The 18678-nt window shown below is 47.7% G+C and overlaps 1 protein-coding gene across 3 annotated transcripts in view; it reads right to left on the bottom strand.

Annotated features, from left to right (window-relative positions):
• Nucleotides 1–18678, bottom strand: part of LOC146176865 (N-acetylated-alpha-linked acidic dipeptidase 2-like) — an 88141-nt gene that overhangs the window by 59435 nt on the left and 10028 nt on the right. The window contains exon 1 of one of the 3 annotated variants that reach the window (XM_084582988.1): nt 17871–18288. The exons of 1 other annotated variant lie outside the window; for it this stretch is intronic. In XM_084582988.1, coding sequence (XP_084439114.1) covers nt 17871–17908 — 38 coding nt within the window. In that variant the 5' untranslated portion in view covers nt 17909–18288. One more of the 3 variants, XM_084582989.1, reaches the window with a different exon arrangement.

Here is an 18678-nt window from a genome sequence, read left to right as displayed (position 1 = left end):
AATGCAGACTTGACGGTATTACTGATTTATACGCAGTTCAGACGAGCACGACGACTACAAACTATATCATAGCTGTGTAAAAGCAAATCCAGTGGCGGACGTACGGCGGCTGTCCGCTGGGCGAACGGATTCGACCATCCGCTTTCGTACGTACGCCGGAATTCCGGCGGACGTCCGAAATCGGCCGCCGAGTTGCGGCCGAGTTCGGTTGTCCGTCGGACGTCAGTGGCCGTCTGGGAGTGATAAGCGCTAGTGCTAATAACCTGCACTTTGGAAACGTTTCCACGAGATGGGTTCCACAGTTGCTAACGCCAGCGCAAAAAGCCTTGTAGGAGGAATTCGAAGCAGCCGCAAAATGTCGAAGCTTGATGAGAGCAACAGTCGTGACTTCGACCACTTCAGATGCATGGATGAGTGTTGGAAGTAGTATTATGACCCATAAATGAAATCCAAGTGGAATTAGGGGCAGCATGCGACTCACCAGCGCCGAAGAAGGCCACGGGTACGCTATATCAACAGAAAAAGTCATACCGAGCGTACTGTGGGGCCGCCGTGGTGCCCTTACGAATTACACGGGACAAAAGTTGAACTATTGCAGGTAGGTATTGTAGAATCCGCGCCCGGTTTCGTGATTGTGCTCTACAGTATTGTTATGAAAATCAAGTTCACTAATTTACGAGGAATCATAAAGCAAAGCGCCAGGGCTAGCTTGCGAAAGCAATCTGACAGCTCTGCAATGAGGGACCGCCTTGCTCAGCGTCGGCGATCGTTCCAGGTTTAGGCTACATAATTTTTCCCTACCCTCACTCGGCCTTGTCCTCAGCGATTTCTTCTTCTTCCCTCACATGTCATTCTTGCTATGATAATTCGGTAAATGAAAGGCACCGGGGACGGTACGTCGAGAAATACGAGACGGCAAGGTCCCTTCTCTTCGTCGCCGCCTTATGGTGCACCTCGCTTAAAGAGCATATACTGCGCGTACCGCATTTCCGGGACCGCACGGCAATTAAGTCTCAAATAGGCTCATCCCGAACTCTCAAGAGATAGAGAGAGAGAGTAGAACCTTTTGTTTAAGCCAGCTGATGAAGGAGCGAATTCGTCGCTTGGTACGGAGGGTAGGGGGCTCAGGGGCTGGCAGATGTTGGCCGGCGGCGTCCCAGGCCGAGTTCTGAAAACTAGTTATACAGCCATGGTCTGCGGCAACTCATCCATATATAGGAAAAGTACGCGGTCTTGACAAGGGGATGTGTAGAGAAGTTACACTCCCACTGCAGTATCTTTGCGTAACGAAGCTAAGGAGTTATACACTCATTGCTTTCAGTAAAAGTTAGTGGCGTCTGTGGCAGGAAAATACCCTTTTACTGGCGAAATTGTTGGATGAAAACTATTACCGCCAGACAATTTGAACTTGTGACGCAAGTTCGTGGCGAAGACATCGAGTTCTCACCATTTTGAAGTGGATGACCTCTCGGTCGGCGCCTGGAAATCTGAGCCGAGGAAAGGTTGCTACGTTTTCAATCTACAGCCAATGGCGAAACCTATATTGCATTTTAATTCTGCATTATAGCTTGAAAACACTCCGTTTCCAGTGCTAGTGGCGTGGTTTTAGTTAGAACGCCGTAATACGTCAACACAGGTTAATTCTAATTCTTCTCTATGAACGCCCCTCCGAGTGTTAGTTCACCACTCCCGCCAAATACTCAATAAATGCTTCATCAATCGCCTCTAGCCTCTAGCTAAAACTTTTTAAGGCGAAAGCCTTTCTTGGCTCATGAGTGGTGTCCGCAGGGGTGTGTCAAACGAGACAGATTCAAAGCCAATCCATCACAAGCCACATAACAAGCCAGGCGAGAATTTGACCTTTAGGAATAAAATCGAATCAAACTTCTACCCCTTTGATCCCTAGCTGAGGGTGATAATCAAGTACCCCACGCCAGGAACGTGAGAAATGTATGTTAATTCTCATTGACTATCATTCATCCCGTCTCCATGGCAGCATAAGGGCACGACGATGACGGCTTTAACCCCGTCTCCAGGGGGGGGGGGGGGGACGTTACCGGCCGCAGCCGCATCAAAGGGCTTTAGAGTCGAATATAGTTACTGCATATACAGTAACTCTAGCGTCGAACACTGCCGCACGCCATCTACGGGCAGCTGTGAAGACCAAGTGGCGCAATGAGAGTGCGCCATCGTCATCGATGGACACGAAACGTTTGCGATTTATCGCCCTTGAGAGGTTTTAAGTGCCTCCTAGAATTTTTGTTGACTTCTTTACATGATTACGCTAAATACAGTGTCCAAGAACCCTGATATTCATGGCATCTATCGGAAGCCATGTGAAGTGAGGGGAGGAAAAATAGAATGGGAAATGGAAAAGTGACGAGCAGATTGCTCGGCTGCCTTAGTCCAGAGCTCCGCTGGTGTTTGCAGCTTCACGCAGCGTGTGAATGATTCCATACCGAGTGGGGCAAACGGAGCTGTAGTAGGTGGAATGGAATGGTGGTGGTGGCTGTGGAAACCTTTGAGGAATGAAAAAGATGAGAGTGGAGACCCAAAGAGGCCCTTTACATGAGTGGAATCCCTAATCCGGGACCCCGCTGGACTGCCGCCCTTGCCCGTTGGACAGAGCCCGTAAGAACTCTAGCGATGAACAGCTGAGCAGGGCAGTATCCTATGCCTCTCGGGTGGGGGAAGGGGTAAGGAAAAGGGTAGGATTTTTCTGTCATGCCCAAACCATGTAGTAGACATTGTAAGTCGCACCACCAGGGTGGGTACCGCCCATTAATCTTATTATCAAAATGCTTTGCTATAATCAAACAGAATTTCGCGAAACAGCAGAAGCGGTTGTCTAGGCGGCTGTTATCAGTTTCTTATGTGGAAGGCGTATTTACGTCTCTCCAGCCTCAGATGTTCCAGACGATCCATATACAGCGGGTAAAGGGTCCTGTGCTACTGAGTGTCATCTGCATCGGTTTGGTTTCTGCTTGACCCTCTGGTAGCTACCATCATCATCATTACTCAAAGAATATCCTTCCAGTACAAAAGGCCACTCTCTTTTAACTCTCCGAGTAATCCTCTCCTGCGCAAGCCTAAAGTGCCTTACGCTCTAAAGATCCTTAACATCTTACCCCTGTTTATTTTCTTATCGTCACTACTTCGGTTTGTCTTCCGTCGGAATCTACTCTTCTAACCGATGTGATAATCAGTTGATCCTTGCAATACATATGTCTTTGGCTATTTCCTCTACTTGATCTTAAAGGCTCTTACATTTCATCTTTATCCACTCTATTTCCTTCTTTCTCTTAGCGTTATACTCCAGTCCCTGCACAGCTTTGATTCAGATGAGCGGAACCTAACCTATCAAGCTTTGGAGCTAGCCAATCATCGACATCGACAACCATTAGCTACAAATAGAACATAATTCTCTAGGTTCGTCTCTCTAAAAGTGATTGGGAATTAGTGTCCTGCCGTCACCGTCTGGACAGAAAGGGTCGCAGGAACGACAGCAGAAAGACAGAAAGTTTCCTTGCATTGGTATTGCACAATTGACATTGACATGATGTCTGGAATTGTGTGCATGGATCGCACATTGTCAGGTTGTATGTGAAACGGCACGACGAGAAGAGCTGTAAGCCTGGCCAAAACTTAGAAATAACTGCCTTATTTGTCTGTGTATAGACAGTATGAATTGCTAAGCTCTTTGAAGAACACGCAACGTGACACCATGGCGCAACGTGAAGAGTGCACCAAATGAGGAGCTGTTATAAGGCCCACCCACATGGAGCGATTTTCCCGCGGCGTGTCGCCGGCCGCGAGTGGCCGTTCGCTGCCGATTATGCCGGGCCAGATAATTTCGCCAGCGATCTGGCGAATGGCCATTCCCCAGAATCAGCCAATGCCGTCCGATGGTACACCTGCTGCACCATCGCCGCTACGCGCCGGCTACTGGTCCAAGTCATATGCACCAAAGATACGAAAAACAAAAGTCAGAAAAGTGTGCTAAATTTTGTTATTCTCGGAAATAATAACCAGAATGTCAAAACTGAATCATTTTTAAGGATACCTCAGCCGTAGCGAGTCGCTGGTGGAAACGACAGCTGCAATACAAGCAAGTTTCTGCTCACAGCCAGCTGCCACCGTTGCGTCGCGGCTGCTCCGGTGCAATTGCGCGCGACCTCCGCTAAAAAAAGTGCAGTGAAATTAATCAAATTTTGCTTTTATTATGAAAGAATGGGGTTAAGCGTTAAGCAGTCTGATGCGTAGACCATTTATTAAGCGCTGAGGAATTTGATAGTACCGTTTCACGTACCATCGACGAAAAAACAAAAATAGCGCCTAGCGACAACTATAGGGAGCAGCGCATGGCCAAAGTATAGGGTGCCTCGATGCAGCGAAGCTGGCATCGAGTCATCCTAGGCTAGATCGCTGTCGTCCGAAGCGCTAGCGGGTGCGGCACCGCGTTAGTAAGGTCGCGTCATGCGGTGCTGTAAGCGTTGAGATTTTGACTATGTTGATGCTGCAGCTGAAGCGGTACCTTTGGCTCTCCGCTCAACAATATTCGCTCAAACCCTGCTGCAGAACAGACACGTCCGTAGTATGTTGTTGCTGCGGCGTCGAGCGTATTCGAAGGCTGTATACAAGACCTGTGGGGCGCTACTTTAGACACTGCCTATTTGCCTATTTTGTGTGTTGCTCTTGAAATGTGATTTACTACGTGCGTAGTTAAAGCGGACCAGCTCGGGAGTTTTCTCATTGGGGCGCCGACGCTGCTAGCCGCCAGTTTTTCGCTTTATGTGGTACGGCACGGCGACGGTGTGTCGGCGTTCCGTCGTTCCGTCGTGCCACATGAAGTTCGCAGAGAAAGTTCGCTCCATGTGGGAGGCCCTTTCAGTTTCTTTATTCGATGACCAGAACCTCTTTAATTTTAGAAGACACTAGTCGTGAAGGTTTTGTCTTGTTGTTGCCATTGTGCCCTTTGTTGAATCTGAGAAGGGGCACACGAGGGATCCATACAGAATGAGTGTAGGACTGTGCGTCCGAGGTCACCTGGGCATTAATTGTTTCGGTTTTTGCCTTCTATGCGGGAGTGCTACATGGAACAGGGAACGATGTGTAAGCAAACCGTGCCTACTGTTAACACAAAGAGAAATTGAGCTGCTAAATGTGCAATCATTTCCATGAGTGTTAAGAAGCGAGTGCACCGCGCTGTGTGCAAGAGACGTTTATGCAGGACGTGTATTTCGATTATGGCTGTGCTGAGATGTGTAAGTCACTTGTACGTGGTATGTGTGGCGTAAGGGTATCTCAAGTTATTGAAAATCAAGAAAAAATGGGCATGGGCAGGGTATAGACCCAGAAAGAGAATAACTGATGGCCGCTAAGGGTAACAAATTAGTTGGCGATGGAAGGCAAGCGTAGCAACATATAAGAAGTTGTCTGTGCTTTCAAAATAAATGTTGAAAGTCAGCGCTCGTTGCGTGATTTTCTAATCCCGTGCTCCCGTCCACGTTTTGCGCTGTTACCTCAAGATGGTTAACCAACAAGCCCAAGCTGCTATTCTGGCTAACTACAGTACTTCGCATGACGCTACCGAAGCAGCGAAAGGAACAGAGAAAACAACGATGACTGATATTCAGAGCTGCTCAGTGATCCGCGGCGGCCTGCCTCTGAACAAGAATTTTAATTATTTGCCCGGGAAAATCCTCGGCATCCTTGTCGGAAATCGCACCAGTTGCGTCGTCGAACAAAGCTGGCACAATGATGCGTACATTCGCGATGGCGAAGCTTTTAACTCACAAAGTCACATCGAAAAGAATAAACAATGGAAAGGAGAAAGAAAAGCACGACGACTAAACATCGTTTTCGGGAACCAGCCTACTCCAGAAGCTCCACGTACCGCGTTGCGGGCAAGCGAGTTAATCTGGACCACAGCGTCCCCAGTTGCGTGCAGCTGCTTAAATAGGGTCAGTGCTGCCATCGCTTGCGCCTTTTTATAATATTCACAGAATTATGAATATGTATATAGACTTAGTATATGTACTTTGGAAGTACACATATCTGCGATGCAGCTCTGTTGAACTCAATAATCTGTTTACCGGAAATAAACGTCTTTGAAAGCATGTGAGGGCCTATAGCTTTGTCAATGCGATAAAATAAAATGATCGAGCATGCTACAACGATGAGACTTAGAGTTGCTTGGAAGTCATGCATATTTATAAGAGAGCGGGATGTCTGTGTTAGTGGCTGCTGCCAGGCCTAAATTCAGGCTACCACCAAAACATCGGTGCGCCTTTCCTGCGCAGTGACGTCACTATGTTGCCTTTGCTTAGAATGGATGGCCTAAAAGTGAATGAAAAGAGTGCACCACAAACGTGACAAAGAAGCGGACACACACACACACACTGTCGTGACGCTGGGGCTACGTCGACCCGGCCTTCACTTGGTAGCGTGCAGAGACTCGGGGTTGAAGTAGGATTGAATCTTCGAAGTTGGTGAAATATGTACAAGCAGGTTTAAGGGCACTTTGAGAAACTTATTTACAAGATTATTTACACGAAAAAGAAGGGTACATCAGCAAAATGGCAAGCGTTAAGAGTTCATAGCGAGAAGCGACTGGATGAGCCGTTTACCCAGGGCTCAGAGCGACATTTCGTGCTCTGCAGCGTCCTTAAAACCCCCTATGTCCAGCCCCTCTCTGAAGATGCTGACCAACCAAATCCAGGGCACGCCCCTCAGGTATCGGCATCCAATCGAACACATCACTGCACTGATGGTCTGAAGCACTGACTGGTCCGGCATTCATTCGTTGGGCGTGATCACTTGTTGGCGGGAAAAGCTTGGGAACGGCGAGGAGAGGAGGTACATTTCTATTCTTCAGCAAAGAAACCACAGGCTGGTTCTGACAAGTGGTTTTACTTCTCAGAAACCCGAGTGCACGTGGCGCCGCATCCGCTCCCAGCATTGTCCGTTTTCGACAATTGCAAATCTTTCCTGCATTCCTGGGAAATCACTTAATGGCTGTATGCGTCATGCTCCTTTCTTGTCCTGCACGTCAGCGGACATGTCACTCTGTCGTCTCCTTTGGAAAGTAGGCATTCCTCACTGGACGATAGGGCTTATCGACTGGGAGGGTGAACAAAAGAAAGAAAGCACTTCCTGCATTTCCCGCAGGGGGACGTTTCTTTGTGTTTTTCCAGACGTTCTCTTGGCAGGGTCAATTTGGCCTTTGCAGAGTGTCCACAAAGCAAAACAGGCTTACAAAACAGGATTCCTGGAAACAGGCTCACTTAGAGCCATTGGACCATCACCACATATTCACAGCACTTATCCATGCCCACAGGCGAACAATAGAGCGCGCAAATGCGGATGCTTGGTCGTAACATCCTCCTCCCCCGCCAGAAGAGTCTCGGAGGGCAGCAGTCCCAACTGCTGCATGAAGAGACGACTTAATGGCCTGCACGTGAACGCTTGAAGCTCGCTGTTGCTTGTCGCGTTGTCTTGATTGTTGTAGGCCAAATTGCTCGAGCTGTCTGAAACTCAACCACATGTCGAAGCAAGCACTCGGCTCCCGTCTGAAGAGACCAGGTTAAAAGAAAACTGCCATTGTTGTTCGAGAAAAGCCCACTCTCAAGACGTTCAGGACCCACGTATTCCTAGAAAACCAAACGTGCTGCTTTACATAGCCACACATATACAAGCGCACGAAAAAAAAAAAAAAAAAAAAACCTGATTATCAATTTGGATACATGGTGAGGAACATCTCGGACCGCTTAGAAAGATCGGCTAAGCGCGTCCGCATTCCCATTTAACTTCCCCTTTTTGTATCTTATTTCAAAATTGTACTGCTGTAAAATCAAGCTCCACCTAAGAAGGCGACTGTTCTTCGATGTCGCAGTTTGCAGCCAAGCCAGGGGACAATGGTCCGTCTCTACGGTGAATTTGGCCCCTCCGAGATAGCACTGCAATTTTTGAATGGCCCATACAATGCAAGCGCATTCTTTCTCTGACGCGCAATAAGCCCTCTCTCTAGTACTCAGTTTTCTGCTCAAGTAGAGCACGGGGTGCTCATTACCGTCGTCATCTCTCTGGCAGAGAACAGCACCTAACCCTCGATCACTGGCATCACACTGGACCGTGAATTCTCGGCCATAGTCTGGAGCTCGCAATACCGGACGGCTAATCAGCACAGCCTTCAGGTTTACGAAGGAGGCTTCCTTTTGTTCGTCCCAGACTACATTTGTCGGTTCTGTCTTGCGGAGAGCGTCGGTCAAAGGGCTAGCCAAAGCTGAATAGTTAGGGATGTAGTGATTGTAGTACCCAGTCAGACCTAGGAATGCTCGAATTTCCGTCTTCGTGCTCGGCCGCGGATAGTCTGCTACCGCAGAAATCTTAATCTCGCTGGGTTTCCTGAAACCCTGACCTACATTGTGACCCAAGTAGTCCACGGTCGCCCTTGCCAGGCAACATTTCTCGGCCTTTACGGTTAGTCCAGCTTGACGCAAAAGGCTCAGTACAGCTCTTAGATGTACCATATGGTCCGCCCATGAGTCGGAAAAAACCGCAATGTCATCTAAGTAAGGCACTGCGAATGTTTCACACCCCTTTAAAACCCTATCCATGAGTCGGGAAAAACAAAATGGAGCATTTTTGAGCCCGAAACTCATCATTGTTGGCTGGTAGCTGCCCGTCGGAGTGACGAAAGCCGCGTATCTGCTGGCGCGTTCAGTGAGCGGTACTTGCCAGTATCCTCGAGTAAGGTCCAGCGTAGTCACATATGCCGCTCTACTGACCTGTTCTACTCTCTCCTCAATATTCGGAATAGGATACACTTGATCCCTGGTGAGAGAATTTAGCCTTCGGTAGTCTACCACAGGCCTAGGGTCTTTACCTGGAGCTTCTACTAAGATCATAGGCGAAGCATAATCGCTTTCCGAGGGTTTTATAACTCCCAATTCCAGCATGCGAGTTACTTCCCTATCCAGAATTTCTCTTTGCCTTGGAGAGAATCGGTAGCACCTTGATCGCACTGGCACGTCTGAAGTCAGCTCAATATCGTGCTCAGTCAAATCAGTCCTGCCTGGCCTGTCCACGAAACAGGCCTCAAACTCTCTTATTATTTCGCCCAGATCGGACAGCTGGGATTTCTTTAGTTCTCCTCTCTGCTCCGTCTTTTTGAGAAGCTCCTGAGCGTTGCTTCCTTTTCCGCTGAGGCAAATCAAGTTATCCCCAATCTCCTCAGGAAGGTTTAACGTTAGATTTACCACGGCTTCCCTGTGCTCATAAGGCTTCATAAGATTGCAATGATAAATGCGCACTGCTTTACGCCTATCGGGGATTTTCACTGCGTAGTTAGTGTCAGAATGCTCTGCAACGACTTTAGCAGGTCCTTCCCACTGTACTTCGAGCTTATTCTTGGGATCATTGGCTTGCTCCATAGCTAAGTCCTCTCGGGTTCCACTTAGAAGTCTCGTGAGATTACTAGACACCGGCGGCAAGAGGTTACTCTCTAGAACGTCCTCATTCCGTGTCTTATCAAGCTCACTTTCTAGTTGACTTATCTGAGATGCCTCGCTCTCAAAGTTTTCTGACCCGCTATCTTCCGAATCGACCACTGTTTTAACTGCCGTTTCTTCCGCTGTGGATTTTTCTGGAATGAGCAGTGTAGCTAGTTCTCGCGCCTTTGAACGTGTTAAGGCTGGCACAACTCTGTCTCCGAAAAGGATGCCCCTCTTTCGCAGTAGCATGTCCGATTTGTTGGAGAACAAATACGGATAGCACTTAGGAAGCTTTCCTGAAACGGCAGCCTCGGTTGTTAACTTGCCGAAAGGGCCCTCGATGACCACGTTCGCGATTGGCAAGCACACACTCTGTTCCTCCACTACCTGGCGAATCCATGCACACTGCCCGGTATAGTCGGAAGGCGACACATACGCCGGATGGACAACATCCATCGTTGCGGCCGAATCGCGCAGTACCTTGCAAGGCTTCCCGTTGACTACTAGGTCATGCAGGTAGGGTTCCAAAAGCTGCATATTTTCATCTCAGTCACTGACATACGAGAAAGCAATCTTTTCTTTCCGGCAGTTGACGGCAATGTGACCCTGCTCATTACACCTAAAGCATGTGAGCGGCTTCCTAGCCTCAAGCTTTTTCTTTGTGTTCTGCGCGTTGGTCACTTCCCCACTTTTCTCACTGCCGTCCTTTCTAGGGCGTTTGCCTGAAGACGCCTTCCTTTCTTCGTTTGCAAATCTAGCAAAGTGCCTTTTCTGACGGTTATTTACACTGAACTTGGGATTGCGGGGCCTATCCACTGCTGGGTTGCTGAATTGTCGGCGCGAAGCATACTCCTCAATAAGTTCGGCAGCTTCAGTTGCCGACTTAATTTCGCCTCGGTCCTGTAACCAATTTCTTTCTTTTTCTGGGAGGCAGTTATAAAACTGCTCCAAAAGAATTCGCTCGACTACAGCGTCCCTATCACTGTAGGAATCTGTGCTCTTTAGCCACTCGCCCAAATTTACTCTTAAATTGTACAGGAATTCAGGGTAACTCTCGTCCCTGGACTTAGTAGCGTTCCGAAAACGTTGTCTGAACGCCTCGGCGCTAAGCCTATACTTTCTCAGAAGGCAAGCTTTGACCTTCTCGTAGTTGTCCGCGTCCTCCTTGCTTAGCCGCGCGACAACCTCCGCTGCCTCGCTGGGCAGAACCGTCAATAATCTCTGAGACCAAGTGTCTCGCTGGAAGGACAGTTTTTCGCAGGTTCGCTCAAAGTTAGCCAGATACAGACCGATATCCCCTGTTATCACATATGGCTGCATGTACTTTGACATCTTGAAATCTGCCTCCTTGTTGAGATGAGGTACCGCTAGCTGGGGACAATCGCCCGACCTCTTGCTCAACTCTAGTTCTAATTTCCGGAGCTCAATTTCTTGGTCCAGCTTGTTTTCTTCTCTTTCAAGCTTCTCACGTTCGTGCTCCCTTTCCTCTTTTCCCCTCTCAAGTTCACGCTCCCTTTCCTCTTTTTCCCTCTGACGTTCGCGCTCCCTTTCCTCTTTTTCCCTCTGACGTTCGCGCTCCCTTTCCTCTTTTTCCCTCTCAAGTTCACGCTCACGCCTCTTTTCCTCTTTTTCCCGCTCTTTCTGCTGTCTGAGCTGCTCCTCCTTTTTTTGGGCGATGAGGTTCCATGCTTCACTGAGCTCCTCATCATCGGCTCCCAAATCTGTGATTGCCTTTATAATCAAAGGTTTTCGTGCCAAACCTCTTGTATCAATTCCCAATTCCTCACACAATTGCAACAGTTCCGGTTTCTGCAGCTTTTGTAGGTCCATGATCGCTCCGAGTGTCGGCTACTTCCAAAACAACAGTGCAAACTACCAAACCTAAAGGCGTTTCAACACTTTTTACCAGTTCTAAAATCTAACCCTGTTCTAGAACCTGGTCCACATCAGAAGAAAAGCCAAGCACTCACCCACACATGCGATCGATGTTCCGAGCTGCTCTCTTGTTGGCCGATTGTTGCGCCTGCTTGTTGCTTGAGATGCCACCTCCGATCACAAGATGTGGCTTGTAGATTCTGATCCACCTCGAATCACCAGATGTAGCTTGTAGATCCAGATCCCACCTCCAGTCATCAGATGTTGTGGCTTGTAGATTCAGATCCCAACGCTGGTCACCAGTTGTCGTGACGCTGGGGCTACGTCGACCCGGCCTTCACTTGGTAGCGTGCAGAGACTCGGGGTTGAAGTAGGATTGAATCTTCGAAGTTGGTGAAATATGTACAAGCAGGTTTAATGGCACTTTGAGAAACTTATTTACAAGATTATTTACACGAAAAAGAAGGGTACATCAGCAAAATGGCAAGCGTTAAGAGTTCATAGCGAGAAGCGACTGGATGAGCCGTTTACCCAGGGCTCAGAGCGACATTTCGTGCTCTGCAGCGTCCTTAAAACCCCCTATGTCCAGCCCCTCTCTGAAGATGGTGACCAACCAAATCCAGGGCACGCCCCTCAGGTATCGGCATCCAATCGAACACATCACTGCACTGATGGTCTGAAGCACTGACTGGTCCGGCATTCATTCGTTGGGCGTGATCACTTGTTGGCGGGAAAAGCTTGGGAACGGCGAGGAGAGGAGGTACATTTCTATTCTTCAGCAAAGAAACCACAGGCTGGTTCTGACAAGTGGTTTTACTTCTCAGAAACCCGAGTGCACGTGGCGCCGCATCCGCTCCCAGCATTGTCCGTTTTCGACAATTGCAAATCTTTCCTGCATTCCTGGGAAATCACTTAATGGCTGTATGCGTCATGCTCCTTTCTTGTCCTGCACGTCAGCGGACATGTCACTCTGTCGTCTCCTTTGGAAAGTAGGCATTCCTCACTGGACGATAGGGCTTATCGACTGGGAGGGTGAACAAAAGAAAGAAAGCACTTCCTGCATTTCCCGCAGGGGGACGTTTCTTTGTGTTTTTCCAGACGTTCTCTTGGCAGGGTCAATTTGGCCTTTGCAGAGTGTCCACAAAGCAAAACAGGCTTACAAAACAGGATTCCTGGAAACAGGCTCACTTAGAGCCATTGGACCATCACCACATATTCACAGCACTTATCCATGCCCACAGGCGAACAATAGAGCGCGCAAATGCGGATGCTTGGTCGTAACAACACACACACACACACACACACACACACACACACACACACACACACACACACACACACACACACACACACACACACACACACACACACACACACACACACACACACACACACACACACACACACACACACACACACACACACACACACACACACACACACACGCACGCACGCACGCACGCACACACACACACACACACACACACACACACACACACACACACACATACACACACACACACACACACACACACACACACACACACACACACACACGCGCACGCACGCACGCACGCACATACGCACACGCACACACATGCGCGCGCACACACACTCTCTCTCTCACACACATATACACACTCTCACGCACACAAACACACACTCACACACACACACATCGCTGACTGGCACCTGGTCCTTCTATTGCATTTTCTTCCTCCTCAATCAGAAAAACAATAAAGCCAGGAGACTCCCAAAGAAAGCTAGTGAACAAGGAAAAATTAGAAAAAAGGAGAAAAAAGAGAAAGGAGGAGAAATAAGAAAAATGAAAGAAGAGAAAAGCAAAATAAACAAGAGCATGGAAGAGAAAACCCAGAAAACAGCCTAACCTACCCCAAGAACAAAGAGAAAGCAAGATGTTCTGTTGTTACGTATTGCCATCATGAATGTCCAGATATGCAATTTGTTTCCTTGTCAGCACCATCGACGGAGTGATTACGCATGTCGCAATTTTTTGTCTATATCTAAGGCTGAATAAAATTCCTGCTTGTGGTGATGAACGTATCGTCTCAAAGCCTGACATTCAGCAAATGCAAATACCGAAACGTATGCACTTCACCAGGGCACTGCCATATGCCAGTTTGAGTACTGTCAGCATATTTTCTTAGGCGGTCATTTTGAATCGTTCTGTACGGCCCACATAAGATACTCCACAAGGCAGAGGGATTTTGTAAATTACTTCCGTGTCACAGGTAGTGAACTTAATATCATGCCCCTCTTACAGCATGCTGGCCTTGGCCCTTCATCTTTCACCACTCTTGTACAGTATGCGCGCCCTCAGCTTCCCGGACGCGGACGACGAAATAAAGTTACTCAAGCCCACTGTCTCACGGAGACTTACGTGGGTCAGACAAGACGATGTATAAGAACACGCTAATAACATTAAAGCAGGATATGGCAATACGTTGGCGAAGCACGCGTTTCGGCTTGCAGATACGTCCCACACTTTGCTCAATGCGGAGGCAAAACATGAGGCTGTACAGTCATATGCACGAGCGGAAGTTTTAGAAGTCTTCATTACAAACAAGGAAAGGCGCGATACGCGTAAACACTCCACCGACGGCGCTGACAAGAAAAGAAATTGGATACCTGGACCCTCTGATGGCAAGATGTAACAAAAAGAACTTTTCCTTGTTGTCTCTTCGTTCTTGGGGTTGACTGGGTTATTTTCCAGTTTTTCTCTTCTTATTCGTGTTTCTCGGCTTTTCTTATTCCCCCTTGTCTTTTCACATCTTTCTGGCTTTTCCGGTTTTCCTTGAGGGTTTTCTGGCTTTATTATTGTTCTAATTCATGAGGAAGCAGTTGTAATATAAGCATCAGTTGGCAGTCATTCAGATGTTTGTGTGTACTTGTCTTCTGTTGTTTGTCCAGTTTGTGGTGCTCTGTTTACATTACGCCATGTGCCAACTGGCTCGGCATCTTTCCTCAATGGCGTGCAACCGATGCTACTGCCGTCGCAAAGCCATTGAGCGAGATTCTGTCGAAGTAGAACTGAGCAGGCTGGATTCATATTCCGTCAAAGCAGGCAAGATGTCAGGATGAGATCTCAGTTGACCGCCATTGAAGGTCGCCGAGGATAAGGTCAGGTTGAAGCATATGAACGCCATATTCATGAAGGCTAGCCCTAGTCTGAATACATTAATGCTTATTCTGCAAGACCACAGGCCAGCACTGTCCTGTTCTTAGTTATTGTACAGAGCGGTATCTTTCGAGCATTCGTTATTTTTCAGCTTACCACGGGAGTTGCTACGAGTCGAGTAGTATCTCATTTGATAGAGTTCGCGGAAAATCATTTATGAACAAGCGCGGCTGCGTTCATCATCATCATCAGCCCGACTATACCCACTGCAGGGCGAAGGCCTCTCCCATATTTCTCCACTTAACCCGGTTCTCTGCTAGCTGTATCCACTTGACCCCTGCGAACTTTTTAACCTCATCCGCCCACCTAACTTTCTGCCGCGGCTGCATTATGCAAGCATATATGTCGACCAACAACTTCGATGCGGAAAGACACAACGCGAATGCATTTCGTCATAGCACTACGTTCCTCTAAACCACTGTTGCTAGGAGCGCAGTAAAATGCTTCTCCTACACCTGAAAATGCTGTACAGATGACCTATGAAGCACCTGTTCTGGAGATAATAGTCCAGCTATCCGGTTAGGTAGAGTTATAAAGTTTTTTTTCTGTTCTTGTTTCCAGCCCATCCTGTCCTGTGGTGTCGCACGGACACTATTTACATCGTCCATAAGCAACTGGCCTAAGAATCTATATGCTTTTTAATCAGTAGGAGGCCTGAGAAAGCCTACAATCGAGCGACCGACCTTTGTTTCTAGAATATGAGGAACGGAGGTCGAACCCGGAAAACAAGCCTACTAAAAAAATGTATGAGACAATAACCTCACATTTTCTCGCAAAATTTCGCTCAATTTACATAAGAAATCACGTACAAGCAGCATATATTCGCATAAGATCTCAAAGTTTCTCGAACATTTTGATAAATTATGGAAGCTATTTTATGATAATGCTGTGCACCGTATGAGAGTCTATGCGAATTGATGAGATTGTGTGAGGTTATTGCACCGTAGAACTTTTGTTTTTTCAGTAGGGGCGCGGCACCACAGCGGACGAGTCTAGAAGATGTTAGGCGACACTGCCTAGGTGGTATTATTTTTTACTCTGGTTGGCAGGAAACATTGCTGCTAATGGTCTATGCCGACGACGTTATTTGTCCAGGAATTTCAAGTTCTAAAGATACATCGCTGAATAAGGCAAGCAGTAGCAAAGTCTTACTTGGATCCTCCATTGGTTCCTTAGCGTTGACCGAAACGACCAGTGTTCCTGGCCGCTGAGGCCGGGATTCGATGCCGCACCTATACGTGCTTAGTAGTCGAACGCTATAAGGCCTTTGAGCCAACGCGGTAGGTAGACTTGTCATTCAGTGCCAACCATAACAAACTACACTTCCAAAAAAAGCTTGATTGTTCTATGTGATTTGATGCCGCTTGAATACCAGTTATTTGGAAGCAACAAAAACATGCATTGCAGCTAAGTATCTACCGAATGTCTAATAAACCTGAACATGGCACTAAGAGGTCAAAAATGCCGATTTGTGTTACCGCTACCGCTGGTCCATCGAGGAATGAAAGGAGGAGAGTGTAGAAATGCCAACATCACTCAGCAAGTCACTTTAAAGATTTCATTCAAATGCCATCAAATTTTCAGAAGCATTGGTTAGTACGGTGAATGCTCGGTCAGTTGACTGCAATACCGAGAAGACAACTAAGCCGGATCCTCTGTTGTCTATACCCATCGCCCGTCTCACTTTTCCTACTTCATTTCTATTCTGGGCGCACCTGCGGACGTCGATAAGGCCAAACCGGAATTCGTGGTGTTGCCGGCTGCTTTAAGTATGTGCGTGTAATTCTACTGAGAAGAGCGACACAGAACTTGAACCTTTGACAGAACATTTCAAATGAAGTCACGTGTAGCGATACAGTGGCAAGCTCTGTTTAAGTTTCATGCGCGATATGGTAATATGAATTTGAAAGCAGGTGGACGCAGAAACGATGACTAAAGACGATACTTGAGTCGAGTGTCGCTGAAAGATTTGACATTCACAAGATCTGACATTCACAGATTAATGCGACTGGAAAATGTGCACATCAGAGCAGCCGACGCGATGGACCACCCTGGCTATGCTGCGTGTAAATAATCACGGACAGCCTGCATGTTCGGCAGTTGGCTATCACAACCACTGTGAAGAGGCGTGAAGGGGCAGCTGCACAGAACTGCGCCGTTATACTAGAGGCGGACAGCGCGCGGCAAAAAGAAAATTTCAACGTGGTGCTGTGTTTCAAACTGTGAAAACGTACCGACTGGGAGAATGCGGTTTTCTGAAAGCACGTCTCCCGGCGTTAAAATGCATTAGCACTCCATCGTATTGCTGTAAAGGTTAAATTCTCAACCGCGGAATGACGTATCTGCATGTATGGTGCAAATCTATGACCCCCAGCGACCACTATCCAAAATAAAAAAATAAGGAAACAAGTCAATGACACAGAGAACGACTTTTCTTACGAATTCTCGCTAAGTACCACATGCTATTAGGTCGGAAGGTTTGTAGTTTGCGTCCCTAACTTACCAGAGGGTTAACAGGATATAATAACAGTTTTACAGATTTCAGGAGCTGGAAATGCTTGAAAAACTTCAGCTACGGATTATTAAGACGATTCTCTTCCGAATTATAATAATTTACTGCTACCTAAGAGGTTTAATTTGATTGATCAGTATTTCATATTGCTCTAAACTGGTTGTTTTGGTATTTTACTGCAGCAAATAAGGTGGCATCATCCATGCGACCAATTAACGATTGTTATTGGTCTAGGGCGGTGTTATTCGTTTTAGCGCACAGCTGTTGTCATCTGGAAGTACAATGCTGCATCATCACATAGGCGCGCTGAACTTTAACTCAAGACGATTCACTAAAACAAGACAAGACTGGTACGTGCGCGAACTTTCAACTGTTTTCAATGTTTTCTTTGTATGTGTGTATATAAGGAGAGAAGTACATGTAATAAACAGTTGAACGTTCGCGCACGTACCAGTCTTGTCTTGTTTTAGTGAATCGTCTTGAGTTAAAGTTCAGCGCGCCTACGTGATGATGGAAAACCAACTAGCCGCCATTAGAGCATTGCTTACAATACTGCAAAGTGTAAGCATATATGAGCAAGCATCACAGACCCACGCCAGCGTCATAAGTAAACAGCCGTAGACAGTTGCCGCGGTCTGCAACAGAGTAACTCCCATTTGTCTTCAGTTGGATTTAGTCGGCGAGGAGCGAGTGACGTCCAACGATCCAGCCTTTGTTATTCACCACGCGAATCCGGATTGCACCGAAGGCCCGCACGGCCTCAACACACGTACTCAAATGAATCACTCACCGCGGGCTTCCCCTGTAATGCAAGCGGCGTTCAGTCATCCGGCGGCGGAAAAACGAACACGAGGTTGATACGAAGGAACGCACGTGCGGAAGGCGACATCACGTGACTAGCTGCCTCGGCGGAGCCATCGTACGAAAGCAGATAAAAAGAAAAGGTTCGGTAGTCGGGGCAATGGCACGAACGGTTTGACCCCACTCCCGACGTTGCTGAGCCAGGCTGGGTGAACAGGCAGCGGAAAGCGGAACGGAGCTTTGTTTTTCCGCCTGGCCTGCGCCGATACGCTGCGGGTTGGTCGTCCTCGCTGCATTTTCGCGCCGGCTGATTGACGGGCCAGACGGCGTGAACATTTGAGTTGGTTGCCAGCTGCTGAGGCAGCTTTTAGTTAGCAGAGTTTTAGGCGTTGAAGTGTACGCGAACGCAGCACGAGCGTTGGCCATCTGCTGCATGAGTGTAAAATTCTCAGAACGGGCGGCGCCATCTGATGACCAGAGAAACAATCTACCCTTCTTATTTTTGAGGGCGCGAGGATATGCGTTCAACAAAAGCGGCGAAGGCGTTGTAGGCTTACTAAAGGCCGCAAGAGCAGCTGGTTTTTGATAAGTAGAAACATATTTTTGCAAAAGACGACTAAAGTGTTCAGGATCAGCGTACAGAGAGGGCATACATAGTTCGTGCTTTCCAATCCACGCAGAACTTAAAGAAGAGGGAACTTTTTCGCCAGCAAGGCGCGAAGGAGGAGAAGAAAAAAACCGAGAATGAATATATCTCGAGAACAACGAAGTGCTAAATCAGTTGCCCGGCTGGAACG

The sequence above is a fragment of the Amblyomma maculatum genome, chromosome 10, assembly GCF_055883805.1.
Source record: "Amblyomma maculatum isolate TAMU_Amacu chromosome 10, ASM5588380v1, whole genome shotgun sequence".
NCBI classification, from domain to species: domain Eukaryota; kingdom Metazoa; phylum Arthropoda; class Arachnida; order Ixodida; family Ixodidae; genus Amblyomma; species Amblyomma maculatum.
Note: the sequence above shows the minus strand (reverse complement) of the source record. Positions and strands in the feature narration are given on the sequence as shown.